Below are 21,789 nucleotides of genomic sequence, written 5' to 3' on the forward strand. Positions count from 1 at the left end.
TGATATTAGTGGCTACAGAGCATTGAGGGAAAAACCCGTGTTGGTCCGCATCAATATAGTGTTTAGCGCTGGCAAACAAAGCATCGTTTAAACTATCAAATATCAAACAACTTTGAGTAAGCACACAAGATGTAATCCCTCAATAATTGTAAATGTCGCGTTTGATTCCATTTCTGTAGAGAGGGAAAAGATATGAGAATTTCCACCGCTGCATTTGTCTGCTGCACAGACAAATTGAAGAGCATTGTGATCGGAGTACTAAGGACTTCTCCACATCGCTTCAAAACCGCCGAAGAGATACAATCCAGTCTAACAGCGTATGCAGCTTTGAGCTTATTCAAGGCAACGACTACAACATCTGGAAGTGATGTATAGACCGGTGATAGAACACAGCATAAACCTCCGTAAAAATATCTTCAAGGTCACCATAGATTACCTTTAGATCTCATCAATACGATGGCTAGATTTGCAATATCCAGCAGTTGCAAAACTCGCGGGCAGCGATGGATGTGACGTTCGGCCATCGAAGAGGTTGCAATCTTCTCAAGGTAACAAAATGACTGGCTTGACGGGCAACACCATCAACCGATTAAGAGAAAGGAGAGCTTGAAGTACTTTCAAAGCATAGCCACAATTGAGAACGCGGTGAATTGACAACAATCTCGAAATGAGTTGACTAAGATCCGGAGGAGGAAGAATGCGCGAGCAGGAGGAAAGAGATCGTGAAGAACTGGGGTTTAGGGTTAGTGCCACATGCTAGTTTTATAATAAGGTAAACCAATTCCACAATCCCAGATTCTCATTCTTCACAGTAATCAGTAATCAACTCCACATAAATATCGAAAGTACAACGTATCCGCCCATCACGTTTTCAAGACAGCCGATCGAGGCTATGGGATATATAGCACGACTACGGTTTCCAAATAAATTGACAAAGCTGCCTTGAACCGAAGGATGTGTTACTTGTGCGTATTGTGGACACAGTCCCGAATCCTTTCTAAGCGCACAGAGACAAAGAGAAGGACTATCCTTCACGTTGTTCAACATTGCTCTTGAGGGTGTAATCCGACTAGCAGGGGTCGAAACGAGAGATAAGAAACTTTGCGACGGTGGAACGGCAAACTCATACTGAATACTAGGAGAGTTGGATTAGAAATCAATGCGCCGAAAACTGAGTACATGAAAGGAAGAGACCCGAAAGATGACCGTGAACTCGATGCGGTAAATGAGTTCATATATTTGGAATCACTGGTAACTGTTGAAAATAACACAAGTGAGGAGATCCAGCGACGCATTCAACCGGAAAATTGGTTATATAATATATAATTGCTAAAGTACAAATCGAAAGCGGGGACTGGCGCAGCTGTATGAACTCCAAGCACAATGATGAGCCGGACACACAAGGAAGCCGGATAACATTGCTTTACAATCGGTTCTCTTCAAGGACTCCACCCGTACCCAGAGGAGACCAACGTACTTCGTAGCTCAGCCAGGTTGAAGCAAAGGTATATTTTATTCAAAAATGCTGCGAGTGTCAAGACACCTAGAGAATTGACGACAAGTAGCCCAGGATCGAGTGGAGTGGAGGCAAGTTCTTGATACGACAAGAGCCATCACGGCAATGAGCATGAAGGAACACTAATACTTGCACGCTCCCCTCTGTTCGCCTCCTCTGCTTACAGTTGGTGCCAAAAAGCAACGTAGCTATTTGGGTTTACCATTGAGTTTGTTTAGTTGTTTACATTTGAGGCAGTTACTAATACTAGAAAAATACACCTTTCTTCTCACCTTCATTTTATGTTCATTGCCATCATGACTCTGGGCTGCTGAAGTAAATAAGAAATGCCTGAATTCAAGACGGATGACAACAAGGCAGCATCTCTAGATTGAAACAATCGGCAGGAGTCTAGAAGCAGAAAATTCACAGTATGTTGCAGAAGAAGGGATTAAATACCGCCGGCACAGATTCCTACATGTACATCATAGTGCAGAATGGTAAGCGCAGCTACATAATCATCTGCGTGGTAGGCATGATCCTATGCTGCCACACACGAGGAGAATTCTAGGAGATAACAAGATTCTCAAGCCTTGGCGAGCTGCGAATGTTTCTCGGGGTTCGGATCGATAAGTAGGACGGAAGCTGGAGCAACATCGATGCGATCGGTATCTTCATTGAGGAGGGTTATTTGTAAATCCAAAGTGCATAACAACGAAACAACTAATCAACGAAATCAAATACAACCACGGCAATATTCTATTCCTATGAGCGGTAAACGATATGCAAATTAATTGTAGTAGGAATATTTGCTTCTTTCTAACTCACTGATTATGACTAAAATAATAAATTTTCATAAGAACCGTTCAACAACATTTGTTTTATTTTGACAGGTCAAAATAAAGAGATAATTAACTTTACACCAGCGCCAGCTGCATTTCAAACGGAACGTATTCTAATTCTCTATCATTCGTTACAAGAAGATCGTTGTTTTCCGTGCTGCTTGCCTTCGATTAAAATACATTTGTTTCATTGTGTTTTCAAATGGGCTTATATAATACGAAGGTCCTACAGTTTGCTGAGATAAATCTGTCACATGCCTAAGTATAGACTGCAAAAATTTTTTTCCTTTCTAAACAAAAATGTGTTAGGGAAGACACCAATTAAAAGAGCTTTTCTCATTTCGGGGTAAACGGTGCAATTTTCCTAATTCGAGCCTAGCCTTTCACGTTCAGGCTTCTTAATTGGGTTTTCGGCATCACCGGATCATCTAATTATTTCCCCCCAAAATCATTTCCGTGTCCATCATGAAGCAAAAAGTAAAAGGGCGGAACGCAGTCGGTTGCGTAATAAAGGCTCCGTATCATCATCATCATCGTCACGTCGACCTCAAGTTGCCTTTTGCGAACACGGGTCCCGGTAGCTGGTGTGTTTCCGTCTCTTAATCCTGCCTATGTTCTTTTTTTTTCTTCATCTATAGTTTATTTGACACGGCACAAATACAATTCAATGTTTTACGGCGCCAATTATATCTAGTAGCTTACTTTCTAAAGTATCTTAATAACTAAAAGCAAATTTTTTATCCTCGCTGCCGACTACGAGCTGAAACTAAATCTAACCTAGAGCTAGAATATTTTGCATTAAAAGCACAGGTTTGCTGTTTGATGGTTTTCATTGCCATAGGTAAGCAGCATAATACCTTGGGGATTATGGAATGTAACCACCTTCCCAGTTCCCCCTTGGTCCAAGAATTTTGCCAACTGATGATCGTATTCTGACGTACAGATGCGAAAAATTCATTGAATGCAATGGGTCTTTCATAAATATCACCGTTTGTTGCGCCCCCCTTAGCCAAAGAGTCCGCTTTCTCATTACCCGGTATCGAGCAATGAGAAGGGACCCACGCTAAGGTAATCTGAGTAGATTTTTCGGATAAAGCACTCAGATGTTCCCGTATTTTCCCCAGGAAATACGGAGAGTGCTTAACATCTTTCATCGATCGGAGAGCCTCAATGGAGCTGAGACTGTCCGTAAAGATGAAATAATGGTCCGTGGGCATTTTTTCGATAATCCCTAGGGTGTACTGAATTGCAGCTAATTCTGCGACGTAAACAGAAGCAGGATTATCGAGCTTATGGGAGACGGTTAAATTGTTATTGAAGATACCGAAGCCAGTGGACCCCTCAAGAAGTGATCCGTCAGTGTAGTACATATTGTCGCAGTTGATGTTTCGATATTTATTGGAAAATATTTTGGGGATCTGCTGCACGCGTAAATGATCCGGGATTCCACGAGTTTCTTCTATCATGGATGTATCGAAAAACACAGTAGAATCAGAAGTATTTGATAAGTCGACACGATTTGGAATATTCAAAGAAGGGTTAATATTTTGGGACATGTGATTGAAATACAATGTCATAAAACGGGTTTGAGAATTAAGTTCGATTAACCTTTCAAAATTTTCAATCACGGGACGGTTCAAGACCTCACATTTGATTAGAATACGAGAAGACAGGCTCCAGAAGCGGTTTTTCAATGGTAGTACTCCAGCTAAGACCTCCAAACTCATCGTATGGGTCGATTGCATGCAACCCAAGGCGATACGCAAACAACGATATTGTATTCGCTCCAGTTTGATCAAATGTGTGTTTGCTGCGGAGCGAAAGCAGAAACACCCGTACTCAATAACAGACAATATCGTTGTTTGGTAAAGCCTTATAAGGTCTCCTGGGTGGACTCCCCACCATTGTCCGGTTATTGTACGAAGAAAATTCACTCTTTGTTGACATTTTTTTATCAGATACCTCACGTGACAACCCCAGGTGCCTTTAGAGTCGAACCAGACACCAAGATATTTGTGTACCAAAACCTGAGAAATCGTTTTACCCATTAATTGTGTTTGAAGCTGAGCAGGTTCATGCTTCCTAGAGAAAACTACTATCTCGGTCTTCTCCGGAGAGAATTCGATACCTAGCTGTAAAGCCCAAGCAGACAAATTGTCCAAGGTATCTTGCAATGGTCCTTGCAAATCGGCAGCTTTGGCTCCTGTAACAGAGATTACACTGTCGTCTGCAAGTTGTCTTATCGTGCATGAATTTGCCAGACATTCGTCGATGTCATTTACATAAAAGTTGTAAAGAAGGGGGCTTAAACATGAGCCCTGGGGAAGACCCATGTAGCTAATGCGAAAAGTTGCCAAATCGCCATGCGTAAAATGCATGTGCTTTTCGGACAACAAATTGTGCAAAAAATTGTTCAAAATTGGAGAAAATTCTTGTCGGTGAAGTTTACCCGAAAGAATGTCAATAGAAACGGAATCAAAAGCCCCCTTAATGTCCAAGAACGCAGACGCCATTTGTTCTTTGCGAGCATACGCCAGCTGAATATCTGTTGAAAGCAACGCAAGACAATCATTCGTCCCTTTGGCACGGCGGAAGCCAAATTGAGTATCTGATAGTAGACCATTTGATTCGACCCAATGGTCTAAACGACGGAGTATCATTTTTTCCATCAATTTCCGAAAACAGGATAGCATTGCAATCGGCCTATAAGAGTTGTGATCAGAAGCTGGCTTCCCTGGTTTTTGGATGGCGATCACCTTCACTTGCCTCCATTCCTGCGGTACAATATTTTGCTCCAGGAACTTATTGAACAAGTTCAACCAGCGCCTCTTGGCATTGCCGGGTAGATTCTTCAACAAGTTGAATTTGATTATATCTAACCCAGGCGCGTTATTGTTACAGGACAGAAGGGCAACTGAAAATTCTGCCATCGTTAAAGGTGATTCAATCGCGTCGTGGCCCGGAGACGCATCGCGAACAATGTTTTGCTCAGAAATAGAGTCCGGACATACTTTTCTGGCAAAATCCAATATCCACCGACTTGAAGACTCCTCGCTTTCGTTGACCGTTACGCGATTTCGTATTCTTCGGGCTGTGTTCCAAAAAGTGCTCATCGATGTCTCCCTCGACGTCTCGTTCACGAACCGACGCCAATATCCGCGTTTCTTTGCGTTAGCCAAACTTTTAAGCTTGGTATCAAGCTCCGAATACCGTAAATAGTCGCCAGGTATACCTCCCTTCTGGAAGGCCAAAAACGCGTCGGATCTTTGCGTGTAGACATCGGAGCACTCTTGGTCCCACCACGGAGTGGAAGGGCGTTCTTTGATCGTTACGCCGGGATATTTCTTCGTTTGGGCTTGCAACGCGGCGTCGAGAATCAAGCCCGCGAGGAGGTTGTATTCTTCAAGTGGTGGATGATGTTGAATCGACTCGACCGCTTTTGAAATCATTTCCTCGTATAACTTCCAATCGACATTTCGTGTGAGGTCATACGGAATGTCAATTGATCGCATGCGAGTTGACCCGTTAGTGATTGAAATAAGAATAGGCAGATGGTCGCTACCGTGAGGATCGAGGATTACCTTCCATGTGCAATCCAACCGTAGCGACGTCGAGCATAAGGATAGATCCAAAGCGCTTGGGCACGCTGGAGGTTTTGGGATACGTGTCATTTCACCATTGTTTAAAATAGTCATGTCGAAGTCATCGCAAAGGTTATAGATTAAAGAGGAGCGGTTATCCTTGTAAGGGGAACCCCAAGCTACACCATGAGAGTTGAAGTCTCCCAAAATCAAACGTGGCGAGGGAAGAAGTTCTATTAAATCAAAGAGCAGCCGTTGCCCAACCTGTGCTCTGGGAGGAATATATATTGAGGCAATACAAAGCTCTTTACCTTGTATTGTCATTTGACATGCGACAACTTCGATGCCTGGAATCGAGGGGAGGTTAATACGATAGAAAGAATAGCACTTTTTAATCCCTAAAAGTACTCCTCTATATGGGGTGTCTCGATCAAGGCGAATAATATTAAAATCATGGAAGTTGAGATCAATATTTGAAGTAAGCCAAGTTTCACAAAAGGAAAATGCATCGCATTTGTTTTTGTTTATCAAAACTTTAAACGAATCAATTTTTGGTAAAATACTTCTACAATTCCACTGTAAGACAGAGATAGAATCCTTTATATACGCAGTTGAATTAGGCATCGAAGGATACAATCGCTGCAAGGAGGGGCCATTGGGCAGTCAACTGCTTCAAAAATGATCTAACTGTTAGGAGGAATGCTGTAAGAAAAATTTTAATTGGATCGGGTACATTGAAATTTTCAAAAATCCAGTCCACAATGTCAGAAAATTTCACTAATCCAGAGTTTGTTTCATCAACTGGATGTGCAAAAGGAACAACTGGGGTTTTAGATGTTCCTGGCAGTGCTGGGAACTCCTTCTGGGACTTTAAATTTGCAAGCCCAGGAGGAGTTTGCTTCGGTTTTTCCGCAGCACTGTTTGGTTTGTTTGTAACTTTCATTTCACTTTGGGAAATCTTAGGACCTTTTCGGGGAAGTTTAGGAGAGGAAATATTTTTCCTCTTTCTAGACGCCCCAGGATTGGCATAAGATGTTCCCGCTGATGAATCGTCAGAATCGGTTTCATCAGAGGACAACAGATCAAAGGGGTTCGATGTTATGGTAGAAGTGGTCACGGTCTTCTTCAGCATCTCAGCGTAAGAACGCTTTGAACGCTCCTTAAGTGACCGCTTGATTTTATCTCTGCGCTGCATGTACACCGGGCATGTGGAGAGCTCATGCTGGTTTTCCCCACAGTGAATACATTTTTCAGCATTAACACTGCAAGAATCTTCCGCATGAGTCTCCCCACACTTGCTACATCGTGCCTTATTGCAGCAGTAGGCGGCTGTGTGGCCTAACTGCTGCAATTGGTGCAATTCATAACACGGGGTACATACAATCGCACAGGCAGACGAACCCGATCGATCTAGACGTGGCTAGGGAGAGCAGATCCGGCAAACGTAACACGAAACGAGTCTGACGGAGTGTACACTTTTGTGCCGCCGACGAGAGATACAGACCGCAATTGCTTGCAGTCGAGCACCTTCACATCGGGACATGTGCTTTTCTTGAAGCACCCTTTAGCACTTTGCAAAATACACTCGACGGACAGACTCGAATCGGTTATGACACCGTCGATCTCAACGTCTCGTGCGGGTATGTAAACGCGATACTCGCGTGTGAAGAGCTCAGAGCAAGCGATAGCATTGGCCTGTGCCAGATCACTGACCACGACACGGAGCTTGTTAGGTCGGACCTTGGAAATTTCGGTCACAGCCTTGTACCCCTTCGTCAGGTCTTTAGAAATTTGCGGTATGTTCAATGGCTTTGAATTCACTCCTGCCTTTGGACGAAAATAAACAGTATAGCTGCCCTGTTGAGATCCGTCCGGGTAAAGCCTGGAGCGAGGGGGGACTGGAGAATGAACAGGGGAGGGGGTAACAGAAGGGTCAGGGTCAGGGGGGTTCGGGGATGGTGGCACGGGAGGCGAGGGATCTATATCCATCGCGCTAAATCTAGCGCACTAGCGCACTAGCGCCGACAAGAACACGTACCTCTTTACTTCTCCCTTCCAGCAGTGGTTGTCCGATCGTTCGAAGCTGCACCCAAAGCAGCCAGCAGCACCAGTACAGCAGCACCAATACAGCCACCAGCAGTGAGCCGGGTGTGAGATCACTCAGCACAGCGACACGACTCGACTGTTAACTGATGGCCTCGAACTCGAAAGATCTAGTCACTGTGCACAGATCAAAACTGCAGCTGGTATTTTGCACCAATACAGCCAAAGTTGCGAGCCGGGTACAGAACGTAGCGACACAACTCACAATCTAGTTGGCCTTTAGCGCGAATAATATACTCTTTTGTTTGGCTATTCGTACACACGGACCGGATTGTAATAGAACGACCACTTTGCACGTCCGTTTCTGTCGAGAGTTCGACGCGGAATGTGCCTATGTTCATTAGTGTCTGTTTGCGAGAAAAGCATTTTGTTGAGTTGTACAAGTCGTCAAAATAACCGTCACAGCCGAACAACGCTTCCTGGATGTGAGTTGCAGACTGTTGTAGTTTCGTCCAGTGTTTGGACAGAATGAGTTGAGTATTATTGTTTCATTGTGCGAATAGGGTATTTTTCCGCTATCATGATAATTTATTTTTATTGTTAGAGTGTAGCAAGCGGGGGAACGTTCGCATGATGACGTTGAGATTATTTAGATTGTACAATTAAAAAAAAAAGTGCGTAAAAGTGCGAGCTTAAAATAAGTTAATTTTGAATCCATTTCGGTAGCATTTAAAATCTTAACTTTTTTGGGTGAGAGTACGCTTTCTACGTTTCTATTTATTTTTGTTACAGAAACAACGCTGAACTGAAACATCATCTCAACACTTTACGAAGGGTTACGGTTTTGGCGCGTTCAATTTTCCAAACGCGCGTTGATTTTCTGGATTATTATTGCAGATTGTTTGCCTCGTGGCGCTCAACACAACAGCTTGGAGAGATTGGCCTCTTCAGAGAAACCATTTAAACTGCTTCCATAATTTGCGGTCAGAATTTTTTCAAGTCAGCAGATTTTGATCTGCTGGAGGAATTTGAATATAGCGGAGAATTAAAGTCGGTGAACTCATAATAATCTACTTCGAGCGTGAAATAATATTGGCACTGAGCGTGACTTTTACGTTATTTAGTCTGACTTTGCAAATGTTAAGCTGATGAGCAAATCAAACTAGTAGCAGAAGTGAAAAAGCTGGATTAAAGTTACTAAACTCTTAATTAAAGTAATAAAGTAATTGAGCATCCTGAATTCAATTTGCTAAACTAGCGAATGTGAAACCACAGACCGCAATTCAATTGGATCGAAATGTGGATGTTAATTCAAGAAACAGTTCGAACTAGCAACTTGCCAAACCACAATGGTGAAACTTTTCATCGTTGATAATGGAGGGCACTCATAAATGCTTAACGCTCAAGTATTTAAAAAGCCTGCAAAGTTTCGTCACTGTGGTTACATAAGCTTTTTTCTGTGTAAGGCTGAAGCTTTCAACATTACAAATTGAAAAATTTGTATCCTCATTTGCACCTACACAATACGGTATGATCTCCCTTGTAACTGAGCAAATGTGTATCGAAAAAGAGGGGTTGATGTTCACAAGAAAATTAACAGCAACTGAATGGAGCTACTTTTTTCGCCATCATCCTTTCACTTTTTCGCATTAAAAATTTAATTATCCCACATCGTATTCGCTACCCAGAAGCAAAAATTTTCGCTCCAATCTGCCTGCCAGCTTCTGTCTGGCTTTCACTGCCCACGGACCGTAACTAAAGTCGGTGTTAATTAAGATGCTATTCTCTTGCCGTTTTACCTTGCAGAAGGGCTCTATCTTCAATCATCAGACATAAATCCATCGCGAAACGACGTTGTTGTTGCCTAGACACTGAAAGTCGTAGAAAATACTATCCTCTGTTGTAGGTGAAGCTTCCTAGCGGTGATATGAAACCGTTCCCGCTTTAAGTTACGATTATTAATAACAATTTTTGCCAAGTTCACACTAATTGCTTTATACGGTACACTCGCAGCTAGCTTTCATCCTAAGCGGATGATGTTATTTATCAAGTCGGTCAAAATCTAAGTAAATTTTGTTCCGGGAATCGGATCTTCGAAGCGGAGCCTTCATTTGTTGGTACGGCAACATCAAGTTATTATATTAGAAGTTACTTCCTTTTTTAATTTTATTCCAAAAAAGTTCTTCCTATCGTGTTTCGCTCTGATCATAGTTGATTTCCCACCAATTTCTCGTTATTTTTACGAAAAAAATATGGTTTTCTGTCGTTTCAGCTCCGATTGCTTAATTATATATAATTATACTTTTTTTGTTATCATTTTGTTTGGCTGAAGTTTAAAGTAATTAAAGTCTTCCATTTTTTTCAATTCACTGGCTTATCACTGCGACCAGAAAAATTGATCTATTGTAATTGGGCTCGGGTGTCTGCTGTATGCCGCACTTCTATTGTTACCTATTCCACCCTTCCTGTTGTGCCAGCTACGATATTTTACCAACCTTGTTCTTACTGCCAAGTATTGCTAAATATAATTCCCTTGAGAAGTTGAAACTGTGTTGAAACTTTCTACCCAGTTTTATCATATGAGGGACCTTAGCTTATCAGGGCGGACTCTGTAGGGTTCTAAAGTATTTTTCGATTTTGCGTCTGGATTCTTCCAGCTCACTATTTATTTACGATTTGCTGTTAATTTCAATTGAAACGAGCGTGCCGCTAGTTTCATAGAGAACCCTATCAAATGGTGGGAGTAAATCGAAAATTAATTAAGAAAATTCGAGGCTTGGCTGAACGGGGGAAAAAATAAGTCGATCTTTCCCGTTCAGACCGCCGAACAGACAAGTCAGAAATTTATAAAAAAATAAGTTAGTGAACCATAAAAGTTAATTTTATTAGTGAATTCTAAAAAAAAGTGAATAAATTTAACCGTTGCAAAATTGAAGTGTATTATAAGTTAATTTGATTTTTTACATTTTGACCGAACAAAAAGTAAATGGCTTAATTTTATAAAACCGTGAGTCTAGCAAAATGGATTAAATTTTCAACGGTAAGCACGCGTTACAAAAAAAAGGAAAACGAAATAAAACAAGTAGCTATTTTATTTCTAATTAAAAAAACTGATCAAATTATAACAGAAATCAAAACGTGAGTCAGAAAAAATCAAACTGTTAGTGAGGCAGAGCTAAATAAAAAAAAACAGTTTCGTGAGGTAAATTGGTGGAAATTGATTATTATGTGTGTTGGCTGTTAATTAATTCCCTTTTAGTCGGTCACTGACGACCACGAAAAGCGTTGGGTAGTTATGGCCAGGATATTCGCTTCTTCAAAGGCGGACGACCCGCAGATTGGTGGCCCACCTCGGCCAGCACGCGAACCTTTACCATTTGTGGTTATCGTGGTGCAATCGATCGGACTAGGGCGATCCCCTGGGGGTATCCTTCGCCTCGTGGCTGCGTGCCACTAAGGGTACACCCAGAGTGCGTAGTCAACGGTAGTGGAGTTCGGCCTCGCGAAGCACCACCCCGCCAACACGTGGATGCCAAGAGTCGCGAGTGGTCTGTCAGGGGAAAGACTACCACAGCCAGTGCAAATCGCCCGGACTCACGTCCCGGGAAAGAATAATAATCAGTCCTGATCAGACGCTCAAGGCCTTCCCATCGGAGCCAGTGGATACGGTAACCTGTAGCATCGAGACATGCTGTAAGTACGTCCGGACCTTTTTATTTAACACCGACAGGTTGTTTAAACTCACTCATTTTTCTCAGAGATGGCTGAACCGATTCTCATTAAAATCAGTGTCATATGGAAGGGCTAGTTGCCCCATGAGACCCTTTCGATTTATTTTGCAATTGGACTTTTACTTTGCCTGTTATGGTAAAAAATGTGATATCCAGCTATGAAAAGAAACATATTCCGGAGACTACTTAAATTCACTCACTTTTCTCAGAGATGGCTTAACAGATTTTTTGCGTATTCCGTACGATGATGGTTAAGAGCAAATAAACTACGGTGTCGAAGTTGTCGAATTAGTGCATAAAAGTTCAATTTAGAAAGAAGTACTGCTGAGTCAACGTTCTGCGAGACGATATCGTTTACAAATGAAGCCATCGCGTACTCTCGCCGTTCTTTGAATGTTTGAATGTCAATCAACATGTAGCGTGCTTCATACGTCGGGATACGATGTGCGGTCCAACCTAGCTTACAAAGAGCATATAGTAGAAATTGCTTTTGTACTGATTCTATTCTTTCTTCGTGTACGCCATGACGAGGAGACCACACAATGCAACAGTATTCCACTATTGACCTCACATAGGCAATATACAAAGTTTTGATAGTGTACGAGTCTCGAAAATTGTAGCAGAAGCGTTTGATAAACCCTAACATGTTGTTTGCCATGTGTATGATAGTGTTATAGTGGTCGATGAAATTTAGTTTAGAATCTAAGATTATTCCTAAATCCCTAACTTCATCACATTTCTCTGCATTCTGATTCCTTAATGCAATTACAATTTTGGGCGTTGTTAATGTCCTGCTAAAGGATATTGCATTGCATTTTTTCACATTTAATTTAAGTAGGCTTTTTCACACCAGATGTAAAATGTGTGGATTTCATGCTGAAATACATTGATGTCTTCTTGATTTTTTATTTCCAAATCAGCTTCATGTCGTCGGCATATATTAGAACTTTACTATTTTTGAGGATGAAGGAAATGTCGTTTACGTACAGAATAAAAAGAAGTGGTTCTAAGTGGGAGCCTTGGGGAACATCTCAAGTAACTTGAATGGGATTTGACTTTTTTCCATTAAATTTTATTATTTGTTGCCTGTTTGTTCAATACAATTCAAGCCACTTCAGGAGACCAGACTCAATTCCAGTTTTTTTGCAGTTTAAAAAGTAGCATTGGTATGTCAATACGATCGAATGCTTTGCTAAAGTCTGTATAGAGAGCTTCAACATGGTTCCCATTATCCGTTGCATTCAATAAGTAATCTACGAATTCAAGTAAATTTGTGGATGTACAGCGGCCTTTGAAGAAGCCGTGTTGTTTGTCTGTTATTCGATTTTTGACTTGAGCAAATATTTTATCATTGACAATTACCTCAAAGAATGCAAGAGATAATAGCGATTCCACGATAATTACGTATGTCAGATTTCAGCCCAAATTTGAAAATAGGCACCAAAAATAAGCTTTTCCATATATTTGGGAAGACTCCAGTTTTCAACGACATATTGAACAGCCAGAACAAAGATGATGTAAGTTCCTTCGAAAGATTTTTCATGAGTGCTGGAGGAATTCCGTCAGGTCCAGGTCCTTTGGAAGGGTCTAAATTTCTTAGACCCTGCAAAACATCCTGTACCTGAAGTTGGTTGACACCAACGTTTCTTTGATACTCTGGATAAAATGCAAAATAACCACGGTCGCGATTTTCTTCGGAAAATGTGGTATAAATTTCTTGAAAAAAATTTGCAAAGAGATTGCAATTTTTCTCCGAGTTATCACCAACATGTTCATCGAGTTGCATTATTGATGGAAAATTGTCTGATTTCAGTTTTGTTTTGACGTAATTGAAGAAGTTCTTTGGACAAGACTTAATTTCCAGCTCAGTTTTGCACTTAATTCTTCAAATGCATTTCTGATTGCAAAGGTTAGTTGATCACATATTTCCAAGTAAATTGCTAGATTTTCACTGTTTCACTCAGCTATGATGTAAGCAGCAAGTGGGTTAGTTTTCTTGCGAGCAACAGAAACACAACACAGAAGAAAAAAGGGTAATGCCTAAAATTGATACACGTAGTGCTCATGCTGGACAAGTATTTTTTTTATTCTCGCTTATTTTCCGTCGGTCTAGTTCCGCCACTGTTCTTGTGCCAATCACCGACGTCCGGGAGGTGACTCCAGCAGCCAGGACCCTAACTTACGATCCGTTGATTAACGGACCGGCGCCAACGGCTTTACTTACTCATGCGATGGAAAGCGTGATCCCAGAGATTTTTCGCCTCAGAAAATCTCCCGGTGTCTGCTAGGATTGAATCTAGACCAGTTGGGTTGGTTGTGAGTGGATCACGCCACTCCACAACCATCGACACCTATGTCGGCGTTGGGATTCGAACCCTGGCGTCGAGCGTGGTTGGCGGGGACGTTACCTACCACGCTAGGCCTCCGCCTGAATCATCGTTTGGATGATACCAGTACTTTACGATAGTAACACTAGCACCATCTGCTGCCATGTTCGCGCTTCGTCTCGTATTTCGACATCAGCGCTAGCGTACGTGCATGTGTCAAATTGGGAACTACAAAATATGCATGAGTTTGCATGGTAGCACCTCAAACGGCGTTATTGCGCAATGACTGTTATTCGATTGAAAATTTTGAAATGATCGTTTTTTGTGGCGATGGAAGTAGGTTCCAGTGTTACGTCTGTTAGTCTGTGTCCTTTCTGTAGGGCATCTTGAAATACTTACTGTGTACTACTTGTTTCAATTATCATTATTTACTTAAATCCTGTTGCCTGTTCACACTTTTTGTTTTATTTTTGGTTTTACGGTTGCCTTTCTAAAAAAAATTTTTTTTTGTCATCTACCCAAAATTCAAGTTTTGCGGTAATCTTGTTTTGCCTTGATTTATTTTCTAGTTTCTTTTTGCTTCTGCTCATTTTCTCGTGGATTCCCTGTTTTTATCGTTTACTCTTTTATTTTTGTCGCCAAGTATTTTTCAAGAAAAAAAATTTTTTTCGTTATGGTAATTTTTTTGTCATTTTTGTCATCTTGCCCTTAACCCTCTAGTGCCCAAATTAATTTTTAGACGGACTTCGAAAAAATCACCATGAAGCTAAATAAACATTTTTTAATTCTTTTTAAAGCTTTTTAGTTAAGTTCGTCTTAACTTAGAGTAATAATCTAAATTTTCAGTAAACCTATCAACTCTAATCCGAGTTCTTGCAGTTTTGATGATATTGACGGCTTTTTTCGAAAAAGCGGTACAGTGATAATCCAAATTTTCAATAATATCTATTGAGTCTAGCAGAAAATATAATAATTTTAGTGATTTTGACGGTTTTTGGAAAAAAAACCTTCTAGGGCCGTTTTACCCCCATTTGGCTCTTGAGTGCTCTACAAAACGCCATATTCAGTTATTTTTTCTAGCGATGTTGAGAAGAGTAGGATGAGCCTTAAAATTGACAATTTTTAAAAGAAAAATGCGTTTTTTTCGTCAATTTACCTCTTTGCCATATATTGTGACCATGCGTTTTGAAGTACTCTTAGGGTAGGATAATATCACAATTTTTTAGGAAAATCCATCAAGTCTAGCAGGAGTTATTGCACTTTTTAGTATTTGGACGTTTTTGGACATATCATTTTCAAGGGCCGTTTTACCCCACTTAACCTCAATGAAAAAAATTGAAATTTTGCAAAACTTCCTACCTTGAATAAACAAACATACGCTGAAAATTTCAGCCCAATCGGAGAACATCAAAACAACGTCCCTCAGAAAGGCGGTTGCGGCTCTCGCGAACTGGCTCTTAAAATATCATATTTGTTTCTTGTTAGAATTTTCCTGAATATCGTCTTTTAATATTATGACTTTTTATTGTTATCTTTTATTTTCTGCCTGAGCTCTGCTATTTCATTCTATTCGCCTTACTTTTTATTTCCCATTTGCTCGTTTCCTGTTTGTTACCTAATTGTTTTTGCTATCCACTATTTTTACCAGACTTCCTGAAATCTCGCTCGCACAAAGAAGAGACAGTGTGCTTTGCGCTACAAGTCTCGTTTCTCATTCAGTCGCTTCGTGCTGTGTGCAGCGTGCGAGCGAGAAAACTTACCATTCGTACGAGCCATGTCTCGTCGCATGGGAATTTATTTTGCGACGTACACGAAGATATCTCGTCTCTCAACTTAACGAGTGCGGTGCATGGGCGTCGCGTACTTGAGACAGCTTGCGTGCAAATTCTCGTGAGCTCGTCTCGCGAGCTTGCCTCGCAAGTTGCTTTGCGCTAATGGTGCGAGAAGGAAATTGATTTTGCGCAGAAGGAAACAGGCAGGGGATTTTATGTTTTTTTCATTTGCGGTGTTATAGCAGCATGCATCAAAACACCGTTAGAATTATCAATGATATAACCTAGTTCATTTATTTATCAATTCAAAATTCTATGATTAATTCATCCGACTTTTGTTAACATGAATTAAGAACGTTTTGTTACTATACTTATTATGCTAACGGTACGAAAATGCACCGGATGCAGAGTGTTAAGTTGGTTAACAGAAGTGTTCCTTTAGTCGGTTTAGATGTCATTGACTATCTTATGATAGAACTCTGTTTTGTAGTTCTAAGGATAAAAAATGTGGTTTGGAATTACAACAAAAGTTTTTCGGGAGTTAAAAATAGTAAAACCATTGAAATTGTTTATATTTTCTAGTACATGTTGATTTTGGATAGAATTTTCGAATTGAGTACACTAAAGTCGCTTTTTATGCGGGGGATACATGCCGCGTAAAAAACCGCGTAAATTCCGGAATCCGCGTAAAAAAAACGCGTAAATTCTGCAATCTGAGTGAAGAGGAACCGAAATCTGCAGGAAAAAAAATACCGCGTAAATTCCGGAATCCACGTAAAAAAACCGCGTAAAAGCGACCTTAGTGTATAGCTATTGCAAATCAGGTTTTGAAGGTTCGTGATAATCTGATCGTAGTAATACCGTGCTGGATCGAAACCCGTACAGTATCGAAATCCGTACACCTTGATGTTTTCCTTCAGTTTTAAGCATTATAAAAGTGAAAATTCATATGATAGTTACATGTACATATCCGTTGAGTTGTTGGCCTTCTGTTAAATTAAACTATGCGCCAGTAGGCCATGAAATAAAAATATTAAAAATGAAAAATTAATCGTGTATCGGTTTCAGTTGTCATTTCGTTGTATCGTTAGAGAATTTACTAAGGAAACGTTCTTCAGATAAAAACGATTTTCAAGTGAGATATAAGTGTTTTACTCTGTGAATCTTTTTAAAATTGATGGAAAAGGTAAGTCTTTGTCATTTTCGAACTGTATATTGCCTAATAAATAATGTAAGTTGTATTTATTCAACAAAAACTGTGCCGTACGGATTTTGATTCTTTTTATTCGCTTGAATCGAAATCCGTACAGCGTGTGTATCATGCATATATTGTTGAACTTTCTTCTTGTTTTCAGCATATAATGGAAGAAAACAAGTATAAATATACGGCAAACAATTTTAAACGAGCTGTGACTGAGGTGCGCAAGGGAAAGTCGTACCGGGAAGCTTCGAGAGGTTCCGGCGTTCCGGTTACTACGAAACGCTACGAAAATTGCACTATTTCAGCTGATATCAAAAATTTGAAAACCGTGTGAAACTTTAGGAGCCAGTTGATCCTCAAATATACTTTTTCGGTAATTTAAAGATAAATTATAAATAAAAGATGTTCATTTTTGTACTTCTTCATCTATACGGAGTTTAGTTTATTGTTGTATGGACTTTGATCCGGTCTATATCGCGTGTGTGCGGATTTCGATTCAAAAGTGTACGGGTTTTGATTCAGACAAAAACCGGTGTACGGATTTCGATTCAAAACATGTTCTATTTAAACATGATTTTTTCGAGTTTCGCAGTTATTTTAATCATTTTGCTGGAAAATAGTGATAAAATATAAGTAGACCTATAACTAAACATGTCAGTTTAAAGCAATATGTGATTTCTTGATTTTATATTGACCGTCGAAGATTATCATGTGCTTAGGTGTACGGATTTCGATCCAGCACGGTATAGTTTTGTGAATTCTTCCGATTAATACACCTTCAGAAGGGTCTGACGGCATATATCGTATGTAGGTTCGGTAGGCAGCCTATACACCAGAGAGACGCAGAGACACTCACCGTTAAGGCAACTGTCAACATCAAAACGGATAACGGCAATGCAAAATTATACAGCTCGCCCGTTTTGACGTTGACAGTTTCCTCAACGGTGAGTGCTTTGTTATTTCTCTAATATACAGTTTCACTAAGGTACAGTACGGGCGTCTCGCTCAGTTCGTAAAGCGATAAGACAACGTGTGGTGCGGCGCAGTCTCTTACCGAAGAAAAAAAAGAAAAGAAACCTCTCGTCGTTTCAGCGCGTGTACAGGAAGTCTGTGTACACGAGAAAGTCTCACGAGCTGTAGCGCACGAGCTGTATCAAGTATGTACAGTACGGGCGTCTCGCTCAGTTCGTAGTGCGATGAAACATCGCCTTGCGCATCGCAATCCGAACCGAAAGAGAAGCGAAAGAGCAACCTGCAAATTGCATGTGACGTGTCTCGTCTCGTCGCACATGCATGGAAATTCTACGAGCGAGAGAAAGATTTCACTCGTCGCTTGAAAAAAAAAACGCGTGCACGGGAAGTCTGATGTTTACTTTAAAATCGCACTATTTTCTTGTGTGATTTGTTTTTCATACCTGTGTATTTGTGACTTTTAGAGTATCTTTTTGCTGAATTTCGTACTATTTACATAAATATTTTTTTTTTTATTATCTTTTGTTTTTTTTTAAATTGCTTTAGGATTATCTTCTAACTTTAGACGTCTTTGAGTCTTTCAGAAAAGTTCAGCTACATAGGGGTGTCAAATAAAAATCTGAAAACGGAAAAGGGGACGAAGTGTACCCCTTTTCAAATGCTTATAAATGATTTAACCGCCTTGCCTTTAACGGATTTGCTTCGTTCTTGCAACATACGATTCAAAAATAATCCACTCATCCGCCCAAATGCATAAAATTGTAATTTGATATTGCAAACTATTGTATTATTCAAAATTGTGAATAGTCTCGCTGAAATGCTTGCTTTCCGAAACACGGTCGACAGAATATTATAACCGAGAATGCCTTCTTCGAGCTATATAAGAGCCTGCTTCTGCTCGAACTAGTCATTTTATTATCGGATGGTTTCACCGTCGAATATGATTCAGCACCGCAACGGCATTTCAAGCAGAGAAGCTCTACCTTGTTTTGGTAACAACACAAGTGTTCTGGATGCTGGCAATCAAAATTTCTGCTAGCCGTCTGATTTTCAGTGTAAAAACAGCCTTCCACTCCGTTATCAAAGTGCTTCATTGAGATGATTTGGTTATATAATTCGAATGTTAAATATTTGAATATTTACAAGATTTAAATTTTTTTCCCATACATTCAAACAAGTAATTCGATGCCTTCATCATACGCAATCCACCAAAATTTCCGTGATTGTGGTATCACATCATATCCGATTTAAAGTTAAAGAACAAACTGCCCTTTTCAGGGCAACCAAACCAGTGAAGTGAGGCAACCAAACCAGTGAAGTGAGGAACTCGACACAGCAACAAACGTTTACGATTAGCTGCGATAGGAGGAATAAAACTGCAGCAGATCAAATTGAGAATCGGGCTCATTGAACAAAACCCCCAACTAGTTCTTGCTGTTCATCTCAAGTGATATCGAAACATAAGAACCGAAAAATTTCGAACTCAGAAACTGTTCTTATCAGGTTAACCAAATAAATAATTGAAAATTGAGAATATTCCTCTACAGTTTTTGCAGTAGCATTACAGCTTGCACCTGCTGTTGAAAGTTGTTGAGTAGTTTATGTCAAACTTGCGGTCGTGTTTTCATTTATGCTTCACGTGTGGCTCATTAGTCCTATTTCCTTGAGTGGAATTATGTTTTTCTGTTTCATTTTTATCTTTTTCGTACTTTGTTTGCAATTTCTATGTGCACGTATATTGTCTTTTAAATCAACTTTATTAGGAATTTGTATATTTAGTTATTATTTTGCCGCTTGTCTCCCTGTCTTCCAGTCTTTTTACCCTCATGTCCGCCTATCTCAAAGTCTTATTTTCGTTTTCATGTATCTACAAGAATACTTCACCCAATATGCTACCGGAAACTTGTACACCACAAGCACTGCATGCTCCGTTCCTAACGAAATACTTGTTTCACAAAAAGTATGCTCCATTTTTCAAACTGCCATGATCAGCATTCGGAAAGGCATTGTTGGAAATTATTTATCTCTCGCTACTACAAGCTCCATTATTCAAGTATTTCTCTTCTGTACCCTTCCCCGAAAGTGCAAAAACGCTGCAGGAAGTTCATGTTAATGAAATCATTATCCTGTCACCTCTTTCTCTGGGGTACGGATAGTCCCCAGATGCATTCCACAGCTGAAAAAGCAGACTCCCACTTTGCTGCCACAGACTGTACCGAGTGTTCATGGAAATCCGTAAGATGCACAGCACACTGAAACGATTGGGCTCATGTTAATGACCTGGGATTTCTTGTACGTAGGCGGGTCCTCTGGGTGGAAAAAATACATGGTTCCTGATTTATGCTTTACATCGTCAGCATTGTTAACGACAGATGGAAGGGTACTCTGCTGAGAGTTCGGAACATTTTGGGTTGCACCCACGGAACAGCTGGATAACATCTCTAATGGTAGAAAACTATGAAATTTTATGATATAAATTAGGTGAGTTGAATGCCGGTCCGTATGCCGATAGCCTTTCTCGTAAATTTTGGGTTTAAAATTATTCTCTTGGCGATCGATGTTATTGTTATTTCCCTGGAACCTCGAAAGCTACAGCAGCACTTTATCGCCCAGTCAATGCAAATGTAATGAACGTTTGAAGGTGATAATGTGAATAAAATGCAAATTATGCCTCATTTCCGTTGCGTAATGAAGTGAAAATAAAAGAATCAATCGTAAAGGATACCATTTCCTAATAGCAATACTCACCTTCCCAAAGCTGCCCTTCCCGATGTTGCGCAGGATTTGGAAGTGGTCAAAATTTACTGCAAAAAAAACGGGAACAGAGAAAATAATGGTTATTAATTCGTCTGAAATGCATAAAGGGTTCAGCACCGATTTATACACTGATTAAGACACACGGTAAAGTCTAATCGCCTTATATCGAAATCGATATTCAAATATCGAGAGCTGTAACTTTACCCTCTTTCTAATTATAAATGAACCATTACAGATCCTCTCTCCTTCCTGTAACCACACAACAGCAGCGATAGCGTGAAGCAAAAAAAAATCCCCAGAAAAGAATGCAACGGATTACCTTTTTTCCGTCACGGCAAAGTACTTCTTAACATCACCATCACCACTTGACCGCACTTCAGTGCGGATTAAAGAGCGGTGCACAGGAAACGGAAGTTTCCTGGTCTGCATATTTCCCAACTCTTCTCGCAGTACTATTTTCAGTAGCACCTGCCGGGAGTACTTTGAATCGAAAGGTTTCGGCCGTCAACCGAAGGGGCCTGCCCGGTCCGGGCGGATGTCGACAGTGGCAAAAACAGCTTTTCGCCCTTCGACAAAAAGGAAAAGTCCCAGTCGATCGATAAAGATTTTCCAGATAAAAATATCTTTTTATAAGGTGAGACAGCGTCAAACTTGATTTAATGGACTTTCAGTCTGGGAAAAGTAAAAAACCCCTGCAAAGGGTTGTGAACGATGAATACACACACCCAAAGTTATTTCGAATCGTGTCACGAACATCAACTTTTGAATTTTTCTTTCAATCAATCCATTATTGTGTTAGCCTTCATCTTCTGGGAATCTCCCAGTTCAATACCACAATCTGTCGAATCTGATCTGACGAAAACATCTTCGGCCGTCATATCTCTGAAGCTGGAAATCTTTTTCAAACGAAATGAATGAGAAGATTTTCGGAAGCAAGATTCAGCTATCAGTATGATTGGTTCTCCTTCCAGAAAATTTGCAGACATTGTTTGTTTCCCAAAAGTTTAGCTAAACCGCAACGCCATCTGTTGTGTGATACACGAATGACCGCAAAAATTCCTGGAAGCA

The 21,789-nt window shown here is 40.4% G+C and overlaps 1 protein-coding gene across 3 annotated transcripts in view; it reads right to left on the reverse strand.

The window, feature by feature from the left end:
* Positions 1-21,789, reverse strand: part of LOC129728746 (serine/threonine-protein kinase 32A) — a 302,204-nt gene that overhangs the window by 152,831 nt on the left and 127,584 nt on the right. For all 3 annotated transcript variants that reach the window (XM_055687205.1, XM_055687202.1, XM_055687211.1), the window contains exon 3: positions 20,713-20,768. In XM_055687205.1, the coding sequence (XP_055543180.1) occupies positions 20,713-20,768 (56 nt within the window). The remainder of the gene's footprint in view (positions 1-20,712; positions 20,769-21,789) is intronic.

Source organism: Wyeomyia smithii, chromosome 1 (assembly GCF_029784165.1).
Source record: "Wyeomyia smithii strain HCP4-BCI-WySm-NY-G18 chromosome 1, ASM2978416v1, whole genome shotgun sequence".
Classification (NCBI taxonomy): Eukaryota; Metazoa; Arthropoda; class Insecta; order Diptera; family Culicidae; genus Wyeomyia; species Wyeomyia smithii.